Source organism: Scardinius erythrophthalmus (genome assembly GCF_964197995.2).
Source record: "Scardinius erythrophthalmus genome assembly, chromosome: 24".
In the NCBI taxonomy this organism is placed as follows: Eukaryota; Metazoa; Chordata; class Actinopteri; order Cypriniformes; family Leuciscidae; genus Scardinius; species Scardinius erythrophthalmus.
Window position 1 is genome coordinate 713,558 of NC_138244.1, and position 23,090 is coordinate 736,647.

A 23,090-nucleotide genomic window follows, 5' to 3' on the forward strand; every position below is an offset into this window, starting at 1 on the left:
CAACACCTCTCTGTATGATATCATCTCGGTGAAAGAGTCTCTATGTGTTGGGTTTTAATCCCTTTTCTTAGAGCTCAAACATGACGAATTGGGGCTCATGTCAGGAAGCAGACAGACTGGCTAAACCGGCCGTCTGCTGTCTCGAGCCCCAATTCATCATGCTTGAGCTCTAAAGGCCATTGCACACTGAGTCCGAAATTCGCATCCGAAATTTTCGCACGTAAAAAAAAAAATTCGACCTCACGTTATGTCAATCACGCTTGCACACTGTCTACGAAACTTTCGTCCGTAATAAAACAATTCGGATCGGGTTCGATTTTCTGCGTTTTTCGCATCCACATCCAGTATTTTGAGAGGTGTTTTGACAAATTCAGAGCCACCTCCCCTTTCAATCAGATCGAAATTTCGGAAAATATAACCTGTATACAGCTGTTCTGTCTGCCCAGCGCCAGCCTTAAGACTATGTGCCCATATTTATCTGACCTTGGTGATGCGAGCAGACAGTCCGTTAAGTCAGTCTGTCTGCTTCCTGACCTGGTGCCCAATTTGTCATTTTTTATCTCTAAGACTATGTGCCATATTACTAGAGAGAAGAGCAGCACCATCCCAGGAGGGATGATTACCATCTCTTTTCAACAGGTCAGGTCTGCCCCAAAAACTTTTCCAATTGTTTATGAATTCTATATTATTTTGTGGACACCACCTCGACGGCCAGCCATTGAGTGAACACAATCAACTAACTATCTCATCACTCCTGTGAACAGGAAGGGGGCCAGAGCAAATTACAGTGCCTGACATCGTACTTGCGAGTTCACACACCTCTTTAATATTAATTTTGGTGATCTCTGACTGGCGGAGTCGAACATCATTAGTGCCGACGTGAATAATGATCTTAGAGAATTTACGATTAGCATTAGCCAGCACTTTTAAATTTGCTTTGATGTCAGGCGCTCTGGCTCCTGGCGAACATGTGACTATGGTGGCTGGTGTCTCTATTTTCACGTTCCGTGTAATAGAATCGCCAATAACTAGGGCACAATCAACAGGATTCTCAGTGGGTGTTTCACTGAGTGGGGAGAATCTATCTGAAGTTGTAATCAGAACGGAAGAGCTGTGTTTTGTCCCGCGACTACAGCGCCTCACGTCACCCAGTTGCCCTGCTGCGAGGGCTCTACTTCAGCCGGAACCGAACAGTGTACAGAGTTCACTCGCATCCAAAGCAGTATCTAAAGCCCTTGCACTTGTTATATTACAAATTTATTTAATGTTTAATTTAGGTTTCAATACAATAGTATATAAATTGAGAAAGTTGAGTAGATTGAATTTAGCATTTGAGGTATAGATGATGATTATATCAGCTGTTAAACAAAGTTTCCAGCAAGAGATTCCTGCTCTATTGTAAGTTAAATGAGTCAGATTCTCTCACCCTTTGTCTTTAATGGTTTTTGGAGTCCCAGCCCCAGTCGTTGAATAGTTAGGCTGATGGATTAGGATTGGTAACACTCTAGAGTCTAGGGCGGGTTCCTAAACCTGTATACTTCATTTACATGCTTTGTTCAGAGTGTCTCCACCTCTATGTAAATCCCTCCCCCTAAATGTATATAAATTGCAATGTAAAGTTCCCTTAGTCAGAATTGGATGACTACAGCGACGCACAGCGAAGTCCTCAATAAAGAATAACTTCTGCTTGAAAGATATCCCAACGTCTCTTGGTCTTCGCTTCTGAGTTTCCTACATACTCTTACTATCCTCGATCAAAGCTTGGATGCGTGTCTCTAGTTCTGAAATCTTCTCCGTCAGCTTGACTATCTCCCTGCATTTATCACATGTAAATCCTGTGCTGACAGAGAAGGCTATGCTATACATGTGACACAAAGTGCAAATGACAATAACAGAAGACATGACCCACAGTATTTGTTAACTGATCCAACTCACCACAGTTGTTTGATGGACTTGTAAAAGGCGTGAGAAAAACAGTAAGCACAGATAGCAGGTTAACAGGCTAGCGTGTTGTGATAGCGATTTAGATTAAAGCTAGTGATGTCAGATCCATGTGACAGACACTATTAGATAATATCAGATATGAGCTGTGTCCCAATGTGAAGGTTGCATCATCCGAAGGCCGTATTTGAAGGCCGATTCGCCGCATTTGAAGGCCGATTGCATCACAGCGGCGTGACGAAGGACGTCCCAATTCAAATGCTGCATCTTTTTATTTATTTTTTATTAAATGCCAATCACATACAAATAATAGAATTAACAAAAAAATACAGACAATATTCAAAATTCAATATTACAACAAAATAATGTAATAAAATAAAATAAAAAAATAATACAAATTAAAATAAATTTTACAAATAAAAGAAAAAGAAAAAAATATATAAAGGAAAAGAAAAAGAGTATGAGATCATCAAATAAATAACCTAAAAACTTCACATAAAGACCTAGTACGTTTTGCTTTGCTGTTTTTCAACCCAAGTAGTAACTCAATATAACTTTTCATTTCTATCTGAAACAACAAAAAATTGGGTTTTTCTTTAGCCCATTTTTGCTTATGAATATGGTATTTCCCCATTATCAAACAGAGATTAATAATGAATGCCACATCTGTTGACAGTCTTTGTCCATTAAAGGGTTAGTTCACCCAAAAATGAAAATTATGTCATTAATGACTCACCCTCATGTCACTCCAAACCCGTAAGACCTCACGAGTCCACATTGACGACGCTGCTGACGTAAGACGCTGCTGACGTGTTATCTGGTGCGTCAATGTGGACTCGTGAACGCGGATGGAAAACAGACCGGAAGAGAATACAATGTTGAATAAAATCGTAGTTTTTGTTAATTTTGGACCAAAATGTATTTTCGATGCTTCAAAACATTCTAAATAACCCACTGATGTCACATGGACTACTTTGATGATGTCTTTATTGCCTTTATGAACGTGAACAGTGACACGTCCATTGACTTACAATGGAGGGACAGAAAGCTCTCGGAATAAATCTAAAATATCTTAAGATGTCTTCAGAAGAGAAACGGAGGTCTTACGGGTTTGGAGTGACATGAGGGTGAGTCATTAATGACATAATTTTCATTTTTGGGTGAACTAACCCTTTAAAAAAAAAAAAAAAAAATCTTTTTCAGAAAAACAAACTTTCATCCCGAAGCATTTACAAAGAAAACATAAAAAATAAATGGAAAACACTTTCCTCCTCAGTGCCACAGAAATCACATTCAACATCTACATCAACACGAAACCGAAGAAGAAGAATTTTAACTGGGTACACCAGATGAAGTATCTTAAAGTGTACTTCTCTCACCTTATTTGTTATGCAATATTTTTTTGGCAGCAACCATGCATATTTCCAGTCAATGCACTCAACTTTAGAAAGCCAATATGTTTTAGAAGGTATTGGGCTGTATTCATTAAGTAACTTCCTAATAAAGTAATTATTCCATCATTTATCAACAATATTAACTCCTTTAATTGCAACATCAGATCTGAAACTCACAGTCTCCTTATTAGTAACATGTAACATGGCTTACTTGATTTTCTAGTACACTGGATATGAGCCAAAAGTCTATCCTAGACTGTTTACGCCTGTCACCAGAACACCATGGGAATTCTTGTTTGGTAGGGTTTCGAATCCTCCAAATATCAATTAAATCTAATCCCAAACACAAATTATGTAATTCACTGAAATTATTTAAACTATTTCCACAAGGAGGAATACAGTCCAGGTTATTATCCCAGATAGAATTATAATCCCTTCCAAGAATTAGTTTAGCATCAGAAAAACTATCCAAGATATTTCTAATTTTTTCTTCAAAGTCTTGTAGTAAACTTTTATTTTTTACAACACTGTTTGTTGAATATATATTCCCTAACACAAAATATTGCTGGTTGAATTCGACAATCAAAATGACCCATGTAACGACTGAGACCAAATCAGACACAATTATTTGGTACATGCACCATAAAGATCTTCAAACTTCACTCTGGGATCTCTGGTCCCATCCCCCAAACAGGGCAAGAAGATCTCAGTTACTCCGGCAACGATCAGATAAGGAGTTTTATGACTTTTAGCAATGTGGACAGGGCCTCTGCTGCAACTCCTGCTACAAAACCTACAGATATTAGAACAAACTCTCCTGCATTCATTTATCGATGAACTGATTAACATGAAATTAACATGTATTCCAGAACATTTTGTGAATGTTTTACTGTTTTGTGTTGTGTCTTTTAATACTATCATCTGTTGATACTTTTATCTATTGATACTACGTAGTTTATTATAGAACAAACAGTAACAGAACCTCATGTATACCGTGTTTGGTCTCTATGGGTATTTTGAAGATCGAAAAGATTGTGTACATGATATGCCAATAGCTATGCAACATATTAGTATTACAAGAATCTTTCTTAGTTTCTCATCAGACACTAATCCAGCATGCCAGTTCGATTGATTTTAGGACAAAGGCTTGTAAATCTTCGTCACAGAGGAAACTCCCGCCAGAAATTCCACCCTTCTCATTGGGTGAGCCAGCCTGCAAGGTGTGTCCTTTGTCAAGCTTTAAAAGGCATTTTCGTTAGATCAGCCCCCCCTTTCTTAGTTTCTTTGTTGCTGGCCTCTGCTGCTGCTTCAGGTTGATCCTGTAGGGACACACCCCCCCTGTACACACTTAGCTGTACATGCTAAGAAATAATTATTTTTTGGTGACCATGAAAGATACACTTTTCTTAGAATAAATGAATAATCAAAGAGTTCGTTGGAACTGATTAAGTGATTGTAATATTAATTTAGCTTACCTCAAAGTTAATCTAATTAACTGACCCAAATATTAATAATTAATCATAATTGGTAATTATGGATTATTATTAATATTTCCCCTTTGAGCTAATATTTTATTTTGTATATATAAATACACACATAAGATTTTTATTTATTTATATATAAATTTATATTTATATATAATATAAATTATGTATAAATGTATATACAGTATATACATGCAAATATTTCTTAAATAAATACATGCATATGTGTGTATTTATATATACAAAATAATTATACACAGTACACACACATATATTATGTAAACAACTTTTATTTTGGATGCGATTAATCGCGATTATTTTTTTCCCAGCACTAATAAAAATGACAATAGCCAATTCTGGCTCCATAGCTGTTTACTCAATTATATCAAATTAATTATCAGGATGGCAGCTGTCCTCTCGCACCATTGCTTGGCGCGAGGAGCGGTGATCGGGAACACCTGGTTGCACAATTAGGAAATCCTACAAAGGCCTTCATCCTTGAAGGCTGCGTCCTTCGAAGGATGTAGCCTTCACATTGGGACACAGCTCTGTTGTGATGATTAAATTATATTAAGCAATATAAAGCCCCTGCCCCTTTTGTCTCAAAATGTATTGTGCCCCTCTCTGATAAATGTAAATAAAAATAATTATTAAAATAAATATTATAATAAATAACAATACACTTATACACCATTGCAACTAACAATAATAATACAAACAAATATTTTTTTATTTTTTTTGGCGGAAGCATTTGGCGGAGGTAAAGTGGCAGTGGGCGGAGTTTCCTTTGCAGCGCTACATAGTCAGTAGTTCGCCGCGAGTCTTCAAACTGCACGGGCAGCAGGTAACATTAAGCTAATACGGAAAAGTTACATTTATCCTACCATGCTACTGTAAAAGTTGCGGCAGCATGTGAGTTATGCTTAACAATCATAAAAGTATAACTCAATTTCAGCCGTATTCTGAGTCTGACAATGTTATTCGTTTTTATCCAAGGCCATAGCAAGTGTTATTAGCTTGGGGGGGATAACGTTACATCTAGTGAAAGGAAATTTTAAGTCCATGTCCAGCTCTAAATTGTAAGGAATTTATATCTTTGATTTCATAGTACACTTTACAATAAGGTTCATTTGTTTATTATTCATATTAACTAACATTAACTAATCATGAGCAAAACATTTGTTAGGCTACAGTAGGCCTATTTGTTAATCTTAGTTAATAATAATACAACTTTTAATTGTTTGTTCATGTTATGTCACAGTCAGTGCATTAACTGATGTTAACAAATACAACTTTTGATTTTAATAATGTTTTAGTAAATGCTAAAATTAATATTAACTAAGATTAATAAATGGTGTATAAAAGTGCAGTTCATTATAGTTCATGTTAACAAATTTAACTAATGAAACCTTATTGTAAAGTGTTACTGTTCTCTTACGAGAGTTCTCTCGTACTGCGTCTTAGCTAAGACGCTGCGGGAAAAGTCTCTTTTCACGAATATTGAAGCAAAAAATTATTTTTAATTTTGTAATATTGTAAAACGCATTTGCAGCAGTATACAGCCACAGGTGAGACGGCTCGCTTGCTCATTGGCTGCTCTACGGCAAATGCATAAGCCTATCGAGCGCAGGCTGATGCAACATCAGACCAATGAGGGCGCTTTGCGCCCTCCTTGCCACTTCCCGCCGAAACGGGCGTGGCCTAGCCCTATAAAGGTAGCTCGAAAAGGCTGACTCACTTGATTTTTCATCTCTTCAGCGAAGCTCACGCATCGTTGGATCACGATAGGAAGCAAGCGTCATCTGAGTGTAAGCACCTCAGCGGGACGAGCCATCCTGAAGCTGCTGGCCATCGCCGCCTTCCACTGCCGTACCTGCTGCGCTTTCCGGCGCTCATATCCTTTCCAACTGTTCTTGTGTGTGTGTGTGTGTGTGTGTATGTGTTCGCCCTGCGACACACACTCGTAAAAGAGCTTGCGTCTTTTTAAAGATGCCTTCTTGCGGCTCGTGCCGAGCCCCACTCAGCGAGGGAGACCGTCATGTGATCTGTGTCTCCTGTCTGGGTGAAGACCATGCAGCGCTCGCGCTCGCTGACGGCGGCTGCCCTCACTGCGAGCTGCTGCCGATGGTGACTCTGAGGACTCGCCTGGCAGTATTCTCCGAGCCTGCATTCCCCGCCGCGTTGCCGCGCCGTAAAAAGCGCCGCTCTCAGCGGATCCCGGAACCCTCTACAGCCCGACCGAGCTCGCCGGTGCGCCCGCCTGCTTCACCGGCCTCGCCTGAATCACTTCCTGATGCCCAGCGCCCGCTGTCTGCCGCCGCTTCATCACAGGAAGTCGATTTCAGAGCCGCGTCAGGGGACGAGGACACGTGCTCTCTGTTAGCTTCGGGCAGCGGCGATTGGACGAGCTCCGAGGATCTCGCGCTTCCTGCTCGTAAGCCTAACAGACGAGCTAACATCGAGAAGGAGCTGATGCGAGTGCTCACGCTGGCCGCGACGAGTCTCGGCCTCAAGTGGTCTGCACCAGTACCTCCCTCTCGGACCCGGCTGGATGGTAGCTTTCTCCCGGGTGAGCGTACTTCTCCTGAGTCTAAGCCCGCCCCATTTCTTCCTGAGCTTCATGAAGAGGTGGCAAAGGCCTGGAACGCTCCCTTCTCAGCACGAACACGTTCGTCTGTTTCACCAGCATTCTCCGCTCTGGATGATGCTAAAAACAGAGGCTACCAGTCACTCCCGCCGGTGGAACAGGCGATAGCGACGCACCTTTGCCCGCCCTCTGCTGGACGGCGGACGAAATCAGTGTTGCCATCCAGGGCCTGCCGCACGACGTCATCGCTGCTGGGCAGGCTGCGTCTGCATTACACACCATGGCCACGCTGCAGATTTTCCAGGGTGATCTCCTCCGTAAACTGGATGAGATGGGGCCTGATGCAATCTGCCTCGCGGATTTAAGGAGCGCTTCGGATCTCACCCTTCGCGCTACTAAGTCTGCCGCTCAGGCTATGGGACGAGTTATGGCTTCCGCCACTGTGGCTGAGAGACATCTCTGGCTGACGTTTTCAGACATGGCTGAGTCTGCCCCTCGACGCCCCGCTGAATCCCGCTGGCCTCTTTGGATCCTCTGTCAACGAGTTTATAGAGAGATTCGCCGAGGACCAGAAAGCGTCGCAAGCCTTTAAGCACTTCCTGCCGAAGCGCTCCAGTTCTGCAGCGAGTCGTGCTAAACCGACCCAGCGGAGCTCTCAGCCACAGCCCCCGCTGCGTCATCACGACAGCAACGCAGCTCGAGACCCCGCTCTCGCTCTACCAGCCGTCGCCCCGCGCCGCGTGGACCACGGCAGAGGATTGTGGTGAAACCGGAAGCCCCGAAGACATCCTAGCACGCCTAGGAAAGCGCCGGTGTACGAGTCCCGCTGCGGCCGGGCTCCCACCCAAGCGCGCCGCTGTTTCAGTCCCAGGAATTGCGACTGTCTCAGCGTCTTATGCAACGCGCAAGCCTGTACAGTTGCCCGCTTGCCTGCACACAAAAGCCGTTTTTACGGCTACCCAGATATATCCCGAAAAGAGTGTATTTTCTGGTGTTCCGGCCACGGCCGATGGTGCTATAAACGTAGTGCTGATGCCCACTATTCAGTGCCCATCCGTACACACAAGCACAGCCCCTTCACACAGGGCTCGCGCCCATAAAATCGACTCAGGTCGATCGCGCGCACTACATAGTAAATGTGCCCACTCCTCAGTGCCCACAAACACTATGTCACACACGTCATGCGGTTTCTGTAAAAACGAAACCCGTGCACGTTCGTTCTGCTCAGGCAGACAACGCGTCAAAAGCAGTAAATGTGCACGCTTCCAGCCCACACTTTCTCACAGACAGTACGAGTCCCACGGGACTCGCTCAGCCCTCCCTCACTCGGCTAAGCGCCGTAACGGGGTCGAGGACGAGCGTTCTGCCCGCTGTGATCAGCGCGCTCCCCGCCTCGAATGTCACAGACATAACGCCTACGTTACAGCACACCGAAGCGCTCTCGTTGCCCAGTCAACAGAGTGTGCTTCGCATCCAACCCTTAGCCATCCATGCAGATGCATGGGCAGCGCTTCCAGGGGTTTCGGGATGGGTGCTAGGCATTATAAAGAGAGGCTACTCGCTACAGTTTTATCGACGCCCTCCCCGCTTTACGGCGCGCGTCGAAACTACGGTGAATTCGGAAGTAGCACACCTACTTCGAGCCGAAATTTTAAAACTGATGAGCAAAGGGGCTGTAGAGCCTGTATCTCAAGCTCAAAGCGAACGGGGGCTGTACAGCAGATACTTTCTGGTGCCCAAGAAAGACGGGGGCTTCAGACCCATACTGGATCTGAGACAGCTGAACAAAGCATTAGTGAAACGCAGTTTCAGAATGCTTACGACCAGGAAAATCCTTGCGCATATTCGCAGAGGAGACTGGTTCATGTCAATAGATCTGAAGGACGCGTATTTTCAAATACAGATAGCGTCACATCACAGACGATACTTGAGATTCGCCTTCGAGGGCCAGACATACCAGTATACAGTCCTGCCGTTCGGCCTGTCCCTGGCGCCTCGCACATTTACGAGGTGCATGGACGCAGCGCTCGCTCCTCTCAGACTCAGAGGCATGCGAGTGCTGAACTATTTGGACGACTGGCTGATTCTGGCTCAATCACGATCAGAGCTCGTGGAACACAGGGCCATTTTACTCGATCACCTCAAGAAACTTGGTCTCAGAGTCAACTGGACGAAGAGTTCACTGAACCCCAGTCAAACGATTTCGTTTTTGGGTATAGTTCTGGACTCACAGTCTATGACGGTGCGGCTGTCGTCACAGCGCGCGCTCGGCATTCAGCGCGCAGCGAGATCTCTCCGCTGCGGCGCGTCCTTCCCGCTCAAGGCGTTTCAGAAGATGCTAGGTCTCATGGCCTCAGCATCACCAGTTCTGCAGCTGGGCCTGCCCCGCATGCGCCCCTTGCAGTTCTGGTTGAAAGCGTGGGTACCGTGCAGAGCGTGGACTTCCGGTCGGCTGCGCCTCAAGGTCAACCAGAGCTGTGTTACAGCTCTAGAACCTTGGACAGCGAACGACTGGTACCAATCAGGTGTAAGCCTGGGGACTTCCTCGAAAGTGAGAGTGGTGTCGACGGACGCCTCCACCTCGGGATGGGGAGCGCTGCTCGAGGGCAGGCCGTTATGTGGCCTGTGGTCAGAACGAGAAAAGCTCCGACATATCAACTGTCTGGAAATGCTGGCAGTGGAAAACGCGCTGATGCGTTTTCGTCCCCATATCAAGGACCACCACGTCTTAGTCCGTTCGGACAACATGTCTGTGGTGTCCTACATAAATCGCCAGGGCGGTCTCAGATCCCGAGATCTGTACAGGTTGGCGGAGCGCCTCCTGGTGTGGGCTCAGCACAACTTGCGCTCGCTGAAAGCAGCTCATGTGCCTGGGCTACAGAATCTGGGTCCAGACAGACTGTCCAGGAACAACATTCCCGCGGGCGAATGGTCTCTACACCCACAAACAGTCCAGCTGCTGTGGGAGAGATTTGGCAGAGCGGAAGTGGACCTCTTCGCTTCCAGCAAAAACGCTCACTGCCCTGCGTTCTTTTCCAAGAACGAAAGCGCGCTGTCCCAGAGGTGGCCGCGCTGCCCGCTCTATGCCTTTCCCCCCGTCTCCCTCCTTCCACAGGTGATAGAACGGGTGAGGGAAACGAAATGCTCAGTGCTGCTTGTAGCACCACTCTGGAGGAACCAACCTTGGCTTCCAGAGCTGATGCAGTTAGCAGACACTGCCCCGTGGCCGGGGCCGTTGAGGAGGGACCTCCTCTCGCAGGCCAGGGGCTCGATTTGGCACCCTCAACCGGAGTTGTGGTCCCTCCACGTGTGGGCTCTCAACGGTTACCCGCTGATCTTTCAGTAGGAGTGCTAAATACTATCACTCAGGCTAGAGCACCGTCGACTCGACGGCTCTATGCCTCAAAGTGGTCGGTATTCTCCAGCTGGTGTATAGCTCGGGGATGTTCACCCCTCGACTGTGAGGTGACGGAGGTTCTCTCCTTCCTTCAAGAGCTGTTGGATAAGGGCAGAGCCCCCTCCACGCTCAAAGTAACAAACAACGCTGAAACAACGCTCGGTCAGTCGATAGGAAGGAACGATTTGGTCATCCGCTTCCTCAGGGGAGCTAGGAGGCTGAACCCTCCCAGACCCCCATCGGTCCCTGTATGGGACCTCTCTACGGTCTTGGAGGCCATGAAAGGTTCCCCTTTCGAGCCCATCCAGACGATTAGCCTCAGACATCTGTCATTTAAAACAGTGTTCTTGCTGGCTCTTGCTTCAGTGAAGCACATAGGTGACCTGCATGCGCTCTCTGTGAGCCCGTCGTGTTTGGAGTTTGGGCCTAGTGACTCGAGAGTCATACTCAAACCCAGGCACGGTTATGTGCCAAAGTCCCTCAACACACCGTTTCGGGCTCAGGTTATTTCCCTGTCTGCCCTGCCGGTGTTAGAAGAGGAAGGAGACTTGAGCTCTCTTTGCCCTGTCAGGGCTTTAAGAGCTTATGTGTCTCGCTCTGCTGTCTTCAGACAGACTGAGCAACTGTTTGTCTCGTTCAGTGGACGTTCCAAGGGAATGGCTGTTTCGAAACAAAGCCTATCCAGGTGGATAGTTGATGCCATAGCGTTAGGTTACACTTCCAGGGGCCTTCAGTGCCCACTGGGTGTCAGAGCGCACTCTACGAGAGGCGTTGCCTCGTCGTGGGCCTGGTCTAGTGGGATATCCTTACAGGATATATGTATGGCGGCAGGTTGGGCCTTGCCGTCTACATTTATCAGGTTTTATAACCTTGAGGTTCCCGCCTTACAGGCTAAGCTGTTGTCGGTGTAACTGAATCAGTAATCTGACTTGAACACTGAGAATGCAAGCGCAGTGCGCTGCTAACTATCTTACGGGCAGTATTACGTAAGACCCATATTCCCACATTAGTCAAGGTTTGCCTTGTCTAAGTGACGTCATAATATTGCGTCTGCGGACGCTGCTATATATGGGGACGGAGAGTTCCTCCTCCTGTTCTAGGACTCTCTGTGAGTCCCTTTGGTGATTGTGCACTGTAAATCCTGGGCTTCGCCTCCAGGTTTATGGTTGTTAATCCCTGCACGCACGGCGTCTTACATTGGGTTCCCGCAGCGTCTTAGCTAAGACGCAGTACGAGAGAACTCTCGTAGAGAACGTACTCGGTTACTAACGTAACCTCGGTTCTCTCTAGTAGAGGGAACGAGTACTGCGTTCCTTGCCATGCGTACGATTCACTCTGGTTCGCTTCTTCGATGAAATAAATCAAGTGAGTCAGCCTTTTCGAGCTACCCGTTTCGGCGGGAAGCCGATGTTGCATCAGCCTGCGCTCGATAGGCTTATGCATTTGCCGTAGAGCAGCCAATGAGCAAGCAAGCCGTCTCGCCTGTGGCTGTATACTGCTGCAAATGCGTTTTACAATATTACAAAATTAAGGATAATTTTTTGCTTCAATATTCATGAAAAGAGACTTTTCCCGCAGCGTCTTAGCTAAGACGCAGTACTCGTTCCCTCTACTAGAGAGAACCGAGGTTACGTTAGTAACCGAGTACGATTTCATGATAGCTAACACTTTATTGAATACATACATAGGCCTACAATTTATAACATCAACATAACTAAACATGAATTCCTCATAATTACCGACTTGATTATCTGTTTTGTTTGGTAAAGTAAATAATATTTAGTTATATTATCATCATTTCCGAGAGAGGCTCTCTGACCTACTGCTGCTCTCCACCGAGAGAGATATTCCAAATAATTGTGAGGAAGTCATTAAAATATATAAAAACACAACAGACAAATGGGTACTGCTTTAAATACAGGTGATTTATTTTAAAAATAAATGTTTTTAAAAAAAGTTCCCTTTTTGGTCCTTCCACCCCTGCCCCGGAGGAGGTCTGTGCACGCCACTGTGCAAGGGTAATATTAAAATAATTCAGAAAAAAATCAGACCTGACCAGCAGTATCTACTTACCACATGTCTTGATGTGAGAATGATTCTCACTGTGAAAAAATCACTCTGTTCTGATATCATTCGTTTGCATGAATTGCATGTACCTGTTTTCTTCACTTTGACCTTAAAAATCTACAGGGTGTCAAAACAAGACATTATTATTATTAACCTTTAGATTATTTTATTGCCATGTTAACATCTGCCAAATCTAATGGTTTTATAGCCATATTAATTATCACATAGGTTTTAAAAAGATCATTATCTGAAACTTGCTATTCTTCATATTAGACTTTTGCCACACATTTCATAGTTTTATTTCAGAACAAATGGTTGCAATGAAACAGTCAATGTTTAATCTCTGCATGTCATTGTCATGTCAAGTACTCATGGTTCTCAAACAAATTCACTAAGACCATGTGTCTGTATTCAGGCATTTACATCTCCTGTTGGTCAAATAAATGTCTTTGTGCAATGTGAATTATAAACTTATGCATGCACAGTTAGTTAATGCCATCCAGTAACTTAAATAATTATAATAAGAAATCATTGCAAACATTTGGCATTCAAAGTGACAGAATGAACATGAAGAAACTTAAATTCACCTCAGAGAGTTCAGGAGTCTTGCTCAGAATCAACTCTAGATATTTTGCTGCATCTTCGTGTTTATAAACTTTTTTTTTTTTGGTTGGGGGGAGGAAGCATATAACAAACATATAATAAAATGGCTAAACAGAATTTATTATCTGCTAGAACTTACAAAAAGGGTATTTGGGGACCAACCGTCTGTGATGCCAAGGCTCTGTGAGATCGCGACTGTTGAAACTGGATGAGATTCTTTGTCTAATTTATTAAACAGTAACTTCAGCTCTTCAATGAAGTCACCATCAGAGGAATCATCTCTTCTCTCCAGTCTAAACATTATATTACATGTTTGATGTATTTGATGTAGTCACAACCATATAAAACAAGTGAGAGTTATTTCTTTACCTCATTACACCTTCCCTGTATTCCTGCATCATGAAGAGGGTTTGCAGAACTGCGTTCAAGTAGCTGGTCGACCCTTGATTCATCAAGCCACAATATTCTTAAACAAAAAACTTTTTATTAGTATTTAGCTATAGTGGTGTAAGATCATTTAAAGTTTAAAGGTTTGAAGGTTTTTAAATCAACATTCACATGGTTTAATTGAGAGGATATTCTCATGGCTCTATGCAAGGATATATATATATATAAATATAATAATATATTCAAGTGCATGAACACAAACACTTCCAGCTAAGCTAGCTTTATTTCATTAATTGTTTTGTTTTCTGAAGTGTAGCAACACTCTTCTACAGTCAGTGTTCTCCTTTCACTCAATTACTGTAATGGTGGAACAACACCTTGAAGAAAATCTTTGTAAATAAATCAAGGTAGTTTGTTAAACTGATGCCTTTTAATGGCACAAACATCTGAAGGAAACTTTACCACCAATTGTGTTCTGAGGTTTGTTACTGACACAAGAACACACGTTATTTGCAAGTTTACATTGCATTGGTCAAGCATTTACATCAAAATGTGTGTGGCAATGAAAAAACTTTAAAATATACTTATTATACTTTCAGAACTCACTGTACGAGTTCTGAAAGTATAATAACACTTTCAGACACAAGTCTGCAAAGACAAGTGTTAAAAAAGGACTTTGACTTTTACCTAAAATGTGAAGATTAAATATGTTGATTAATGATGGTGTATCCCTGGTTTCAATCATTAGATTCTTCATTCTTTGTGCTTGATGTAGAATAATGTTTATTGTGGTTTTTTTATAGTTGTATTTGTGAACCAGAGATTAATCATATTCAATTGTTTGAACTAATTGAACTTAATTGCCCATGATGACATTTAACACCACAATTGTAATACTGGGTAGAGACATTAATTACTGCACAATAAAGAAGGCCAGAGAGCTGAATTAGTTTTTCGCCAATGTGATTAATAATAGCAATGCATTTTTTGATTTTAGAGTGAATCACTACTGAAATAATATAAAATAACTGAAAAAATTACTCACCCATAATAGACCTGTTCCTTCCCTGAAAGAAGCATTTGATACTCATTAACAAAATGAAGCAAATTATATCCAAGATGAGAAGTAATCTATTACTATTCTCACAAAGCTATACATTTAGTTATTGATGAAAGATCATCATACCTCTGTGGTGATGCTGATGACATCACTGTATACGGTGTAGTCGAGTTTCCCCAGCGCTGCACATTTGATCTCATACTCGGTTCCTGCCCTCAGATCAGTCAGAGTAACTGTGAGTTGATCCTTCAGCACAGGTTTATACGACCAGTCTGTCTCTTCCTTTGGTTTGTACAGTATTCTGAGCTCCACTGTTTCAGGACATGATGGTGGAACCTTCAGATCCACACTATTATCTTTGACCTCTTCACTGATTGGACAGGCTGGTTTGGATGGAGGAATGAAGCAAACGGCTTCATCACATTCACTTTCATACAGCAGAATGCAGGAACCTGGATTATTCTTCATTTCCTTTGAGGACACAATGAACTCGGCTGGTTTACGATCTTGTGAATCGATCAAGTTCTTAAATATCTTCAAGTTGCTCCTCAGTGTCTTTTGGATCTCAGGAGTGAGCCAAGACTTCTGCTCTGGATCAGGACTGTTCTCATCAGTTTCTACATTTGTTGAAGGATTCAGATAGACCTTTTGTTTAGGTAGGAGTACGTCTGACCAGTTCAGTGATGTGAATGTGTAGCAGACCACATTTCCAACTTCCAGATCCATCGAAATCAGATCTATGTTGTCTTCTACCTGTGCACCAGCATCCTTCAGCTGTCTGAGGACTGATTTAATGACATTAGACTCTCTTTCTCTCTCTTTCAGCCATTTTGCAAGGTCTCGTCCTCTGAATGGAGATTCATCATGTTCTTGTAGAAGAATATTCAGGTCAGTTTCCTTCATCACGTCTCCACGTATGTTTGGCAGCAAAGAGCCGAGTTTCTCCATGAGTCTCAGTTTGTACATGTCGCAGTTTTGCTTCATTTGCAGGATTTTATCATGAAATGCAGTAAAAGTCGAGGCAGGCGAGTCTTCCAGAAGATCACTGCATTTCATCTCAGTTGTATTTAAACTCTCAATCACTGATTCCATCGCCATGATTAGATCCACGCTGATGTCTCTCTGAAGTTTTGAAGCTTTTGAGAGAAGTTTGTCCAGAGGAAAAAGCCAAACCCTCAGAGGAACCGCCAGCTCTTTCTTTTCTCCCAGCAGGTTTGGAAGATCAGTGAAAACCTTCAACGCATCTTCAAAAGAGGTCGGGTTAGACGGTAGCTGGAAGTCGCCATAAAACGTGCATGTGAATTTTTGGACTGCGTTCTTCTGAGTGTCATTCATCTTCAGATTGATGTTTACGTCTAATGAGATTAATTTGAGCTTGTCAAAGGCCACTTTTGCTTCTCCTTTTACTGTCTTTATTTCCTCATCTGATGAAACTTCTCTATCAAACACAAAGCAGGCGTCTGCTCCATACAGCACTGCTGTCACCACGTGTGTCGCTGCGTCATTATCAAACACCTCGTGATGAACAATATTTTCAGGTGCCAAGTGGTTCATGGTCAGTTCTTCAAACCTGCTGGTTGAATGATAATTAAGCGTCAGTCTCTGCTGTTTGAAGGACTTCTTGGTGTCGTTGAGATATTTGGCTGCTCCAGTGACATTGACGAGTCCACCTAAAACACTCAGTTTCAGAGAGCCGTCAATCTTCAGTAAGCTTGATTTGTCTTTAATGGAGTCTGAAGCTGTGACTTTGAAATTTGTGTTAATTTGGGGACGGACTCGTAGACTCTGCTGTAGCTTTTCTTGATCCCACAGTGTGATTCCTACGAAAGTATAAAGCGTTTAATACAGTCGAGTCAATATTTATGTCTATAAACACAATATTGATTAAATGATCCCACTGTAGGGCTATGTGCATCTGTTGTAAAAAAGAAGCTTTCTGAAGTGTGCTTATATGGTACATGCTTATTAGGATCCCTTTCCCTACCAATAGACACTGGAGAATGCATGATCAATCTCCTTTGAAATATGAGTCTACATAATTGGTAGAAAAACATATGAGGAAGTCTTATTACTTGATAATCTTTCATTTTGTTTACAATATGATGCATTTATGTACTGCTGCAAATGACATCATCTACAAACCTTTTGGCCTACCATACTCAGAGCAAAAAGAAACTAGGTACAGCATCACACTCTAGAGTCATCCATACAATCATTATTTATCAGCGTGTAACAGGATAGGTAATTGTAAGTAAACTGTAGTATTTGTGTTCCCTTTCGAAATGGGAACTTGCACTGCGTCTGACAAGACCCTATGGGGAATGAGAGAGCATGGAAGAAACCGTATTTATCTCGTATCCATCAATTTCAGTATTCTAACTATGCAAATGTCGAGGGGATGCGTGAGGGCTGATATGTGTCGATGCCTCCCATTGAAGAGACGGTTGTGAGCTATCTCTCACAGGGGGAAACATCGTCACTGAAGTATTTGACCCTGCCATCTAAGCCCTTTGGAACAACATTGCTTAAATGGCATATGTGCTGCAAGCATACCAAGCCGATCTGCTGAGGGACCTGGACCAGAGTCAGGGTCTTTCCCCTGATGCGATGGATGAGCTGCGCCACACCACAGATCTCGCTCTCTGGGCCTGTAAACAGACCTCTGCTGTGATCAGCAGATTGATGGCAGCAATGGTGGCCACAGAGAGACATCAGTGGGTGAACCTGGCTAGCATCGGGACACAGAGAAGGGTTTTCTCACCGATGCACTGGTTTCGCCTTCTGAACTTTGACACATCCATTGAGGCGGTGGTCGATAAGTGTAAGGAGGCGAAGGCGCGGTGTGCAGCCTTTAAAACATTTATACACCGCCGGCCCAGGTCCATGCCCACACTGCCGGGGGAACTGGCCCGACTTGGGCTCACGACCAAAGACAGGACCAGAGGGCTAGTGTCACTCGCGTCCTCCTCCTCCGAGAAGCAGGTCGCAGATGAGGCGTGAGGCGAGGAAGAAGAAACATGATCTCAGGGAAGTGATTCAATGTAGACGCTCACAGCGCTCTAGAATTGATGAGGGTAAAAGATTCCTAACCTCCTTCCCTTGGAGGCCGATAACATCTGCCCTCATTCTTGAAAAAAAAAAGTTTTTTCCACTCTTCAACACTACTGCTAGATGTTCCAAGTGGAACGGTTTTCAGTAAATCCCTGATAGGACGGCTTCCTTAAGAGTAGTGTAGTCATGCCTCCTGTCATTCTAGAGAATTATCCAGTAAAGGCCTTCACTATCTAGAGCTCTTTCTTAAAACAAACCTTGGCTGCTTTTAGACAGAGAGTCATTTGTTGAAGCCTCCACTCCCTTGAGCTAACCACTGGTATTGTGAATTTGAATGGTCTAGCTCTCTTTGCTAAAGGCCTCTGCTCTCTTAATGTTGTCAATATGGAGTGGCATGGCTCACTGTGAGCTTCCTCGTTAAGCAGCCTTAGCATGAGGTAATATTACCTCCTCTCGTTTAGAAAATCTTCCTGACGAATTCAGCAATCCCTGACCTCCGCCTGGATAGCTTTGTCCAGTGGCATGTAGGGCTATCGTGGTTAACCCTCTGGGGACCAAAAACGCGCCTGCGCGTTTTGCTCGTTTTTTTCTTTAGCAATGTAAAATAAACACTAAATGCTCTGTTAATTTTGATCTTTCATTTTCGTGTAATACATCAATCGATCCTGTTCAGTTTCTATTTTTTTTCTGTATACTCACAATAAAAACAAAGTGTTGTGCTTTTTGCCAAATAAAGAAAAATAAACGTGATGCGAGTTCTGCCTTCTCTCTGTCAGTGTAGTCCATTCTGAAACGCGTCCGAAAATTAACTGTAACTCCGCGAAAATTCAGTCAAACAGGCAAACAAACCCACGGGCATAAAGCTTGAGATCGCATCTTTTAAATGAAGGAATTTATATAAAAAACAAATATTCTCAGCTTGTGAAATCTGTATTAAAAGAGAACGATTCCAGTCGAGCTCATTACGAGCTCATTCAAAAGTAATGTGACCACTCCCCGGAGAGCGCGTGCTATTCAAACGCAAATTCTGAGAACCATTTCAGACCTGTGAAACGCCCACATCAGCTGTAAACAAAGCGCCGCGAGTGAGGCATAATATAGCCTACCTTATGGAGAAAAGTTTCCTCAGAACAGTGCTGATATGAGGAGCAATATCTCCTGATATGAGGAGCAGATCCCGCTGAGGAGTGAGGTAGGCTGTTATCTTTTCTCAAGTGTTAATGTGGAATAACGTTATGGAATAACGTTAGTGTAGGCCTATGTAAACCGCAAAAAGATGAATCGCGTTTCTATAACATTTCTGTGAGATGAATGAAGGGTACATATTTGTAAAGACTGTTTAGCCTAAATATGAATTGTGCGTCTGTGTGTAAAAGAATAAAGTGCTTTGCTATAGCCTACTGAAATGAGTAAAAATCGACTGAAATATGTTGAAAATGTATTTGTATAAGCAATGTATTAAACTGCAAATTAACATTTATATGCCCTAATATTTCATAAAAACAACGTTACAGTCAGGCGAAGTATGAAAGACAACATTTTGTTGACTAGATTTGGGTACAGTTTTTACTGTAGAATATACTGCCACATCAAATAAGCTTTTGTTTAGCAATTTCTGCTCATATCTATATAGGCTATATATATAAAATACTATTTTTGTCAAAAATAAAGTCATAGACTAAGATGTTAGATGTTCCAATGTTGGCTATATTCAAACTAATGAATACATATGATAAAATGTAGGCCTATAATCTTTTTTTTACAAAGAAAGAGTACACTTGAAATATTGTTGAAATTGTAATTATTGTTGTAATTGTAACCTTTTTAATAAAATAGCAAAACATATTTACAAGATAGATGTAAGCGAAATCTTAAATGGTCAATATAAGTCTTCTTCTAAATATATCTTTTGCCCTTGCATTGTGGCTCAGTCAGTGTCACACCTAAATGAATGGCTAATTATGCAGAGTCATTATGCAGAGTGGGTGGGACATTGTATTCTCAGGTGTAAACCACTCCTCGTTCACGCCCCCCTCGCATATTGGCTTTCCAAGCAAAACCTGTTTTACATCAATTTAAATCAATGTATGGTTTTATGTGAACGATAAAGCAAGACTATTTTCACATAATTTTGAAGCCAGAACTCGAAGGAACAACATCCATTAGTCAAAAGTCTTGTGAACACATATTTAAAGGTCCCGTTCTTCGTGATCCCATGTTTCAAACTTTAGTTAGTGTGTAATGTTGTTGTTAGAGTATAAATAATATCTGTAAAATTATAAAGCCAAGCGAGATATTTTATTTAACAGAAGTTGACTACATCGAACGGCCCGTTTGGACTACATCCCTCTACATCCTGCTTTAATGACGTCATTAAAGGGACAATGTGTAGCTTTTTAGGTATTTTATTATCTAAAATCAATATTTTTATTCATAAATATGCCCTCAATGGTGTACAAATACCTATGCCAATGATCAGACTAATCCTCGTAAATGAAGAATTTATTATCTTTATATACATGGGACGGGTAAGTCCACGGAGGCTTCCGTGTAGTTCCGCCATCTTGAAAAACTATAATAGCAGAGAGGGACAAAAAGTACTAGGCCAACGCGTTTCCACAACGCGTTTCGTTCAGAACCAGCATCACGTGACTGAAGTCAACAGAAGCAGAGGAGCAGAGCAGTGAGAGGTGCTTGTCACTGCCCCGGCAAGTTTAAAATCCTGCACTGTACGGTTATTTATACACCGTTCATTCATACATACATATGAGTCACAGGATAAGGAGTCCTCGTCGTCGAAAAAGTCCAAAATAGACCGTAAAAGGAAACGTGACCGAAGATTACAAAAACAAGGGTTAATGTCGGGATAGCTAATGCAGGAGAAAGCTTTGAAAAGAGATGCTGAAGTTGCCTGTTTTCTTCTCGACAGGTAAGTCAATGTTACGGTCTTAATTACAAGCTTATTTTTCATTGCTTTGTTGTGTACTTTATTATATAGACAGTAGAACATTTATAGTTATATCTATTTATCTATTCTATTCATAGTAAGTTAAACAGGCTCTTTGATGAATAGCAGCTATTGAGTAAAGTAACGTTAGAGAAGGCAGGGATGATGATGATAACAATGCACGTACTTCAAAAATATAACGAATAAAGGCGGCATTACTACTAATTACCATAGTTAATGTTTTTCACAGTCAGTAATTTATACTGTAACATTCTTTTTTTTTTGTTGATTCAAGTTTCAGTTTGTTTTAAATAAAAAACCTGTTCACCCGAAGAAAAACTCGAAGTGCTATTATAAGACATCCTGTCATAGCTTTTTGGTACATAACGGCAACCGCAGATGCAACGCGCATTTGAAAAAGTGAGGTGCTGGAGAGCATTATTCGTTTGAATGCAAAATATAGTTTCACCACAAGATGGGAGAAATTCCCACTTAGTGTCCCTTTAAAACAGTTTTTTGACTAACCACAGGAATGCTCCCTCAACTCTACCGAAATTCGTTTATGTACTTGCGCACTTCTAATAACTTACTGTGTTTACTCAGCTCTTATGGTGATTTTCTGAAGTAAAACTGACGCTTCATCTTTTGTGTGATGTACAATAAACTTTATTAAACTCATCAGTATATGTTTGATCATCATTCAGACAGCAGACTTGTAGGCTATTAATAAATAATGGATACATACAAGCAGATGACAAATACGTTATAATAACTAGGGCTGAACGATTAATTGCATTTGCGATATGTTGTGTCCTGTTCATAACTGTTAGTGTACACGGAGGGCGCTAGTGTGCGCAGTGAGAGAGGTTGGGCGGGATCTGTATGTTGTTGGAGTGAAGAAGAATAAAGCTGGAAGGAGTTGAACACGTCTCTCGGCTCGTACTTAATATACTTACAGAAACACTACATTTTTGGCGACGAGGATGGCTATTAACGTGCCTTTACCTACACCGTTCATGCCTTGCCCAGGCGAACCTGCTATTCCCTTCCCTACATGGCTGAAAATGTTCGAGAACTATATGTTAGTAATCGATGCCGACGGGGAGAAGCGGCCCGAGGCAAGAAAGCGTGCTGTTCTTCTCCATGCACTTGGCACCGAGGGACAAAGGTTGTTCTATGCACTACCAGATACAGGTACTACATATGCTACTGCTGTGAATGGACTTAGAAATCACTTCGTGCCTAAAGTAAATGTGATTGCGGAACGTCACAAATTTCGCCAGAGGGCACAGCGACCAGATGAGTCGATAAATCAATATCTAGCTTCATTGCGAGAATTGGCTGCACTGTGTGAGTTTGGTGATATGGAGGAACAAATGCTTCGAGATCAACTGATAGAGCGTGTTGCCAATAATAATAATAATAATAATAATAATAATAATAAACTTTATTTTATATAGCGCCTTTAAAAGTAGCATCTCAAAGCGCTTTACATAAAAATATGAAATTAAAAGGTACATATACCTTTTAAAAGGTACACATAACAGTGCAAACAGTAAAAAACTGACCACACAAAAAATAAAAAAAATCAATACAAAAACAAGCATAATAATGACATGAATCACACAAACGCTACCCTAAAAAAGTAAGTTTTAAGGGATGATTTAAAAACACTAAGGGATTCTGCATTCCTAATCTCAGAGGGCAGGGAATTCCACAATTTAGGAGCCAAAGAAGAAAAAGCCCGATCACCCATAGTTTTTAGCCGTGTTGTTTGGACAGTTAGAAGACCAGCTTCAGAGGAGCGTAGAGCACGTGTAGGAGTGTAGGGGGTTAGAAGCTCACACAAATATTGAGGGGCCAGATTATTCAAGGCCTTATAAGTGAGCATGAGAATTTTAAAATCGATACGAAAACTAACAGGAAGCCAGTGCAATTTTTCCAGGACAGGTGTGATGTGCTCCCTTGCACTGGTCCTTGTAAGAATTCTAGCAGCTGAATTTTGTACCAACTGTAATTTACTTAGGGTAGCTCTAGATACTCCAGCCAGCAAAGCATTACAGTAATCAATACGTGAGAAAACAAAGGTGTTGATTAATTTTTCAGCTACAGAGAAAGTCAACATGGGACGCAATTTGGCAATGTTTCTGAGATGAAAAAATGATGTTTTGA

The 23,090-nt window shown here is 42.3% G+C and overlaps 2 protein-coding genes across 2 annotated transcripts; one reads left to right on the forward strand and one right to left on the reverse strand.

Moving 5' to 3' along the window:
* Positions 1-2,714: 2,714 nt before the first annotated feature.
* Positions 2,715-19,821, forward strand: LOC308685256 (uncharacterized protein). Its single transcript, XM_081356923.1, has 3 exons — positions 2,715-3,068; positions 15,746-15,808; positions 15,911-19,821. Exon 3 carries the CDS (start codon positions 17,450-17,452, stop codon positions 17,918-17,920), a length of 471 nt encoding a protein of 156 aa, XP_081213049.1. The 5' UTR covers positions 2,715-3,068; positions 15,746-15,808; positions 15,911-17,449; the 3' UTR covers positions 17,921-19,821.
* Positions 15,041-16,926, reverse strand: LOC308684223 (stonustoxin subunit beta-like; the record flags this gene model as incomplete). Its single annotated transcript, XM_081355337.1, has 2 exons — positions 15,041-16,740; positions 16,905-16,926. 2 exons carry the CDS (start codon positions 16,924-16,926, stop codon positions 15,041-15,043), a joined length of 1,722 nt encoding a protein of 573 aa, XP_081211463.1.
* Positions 19,822-23,090: the final 3,269 nt, after the last annotated feature.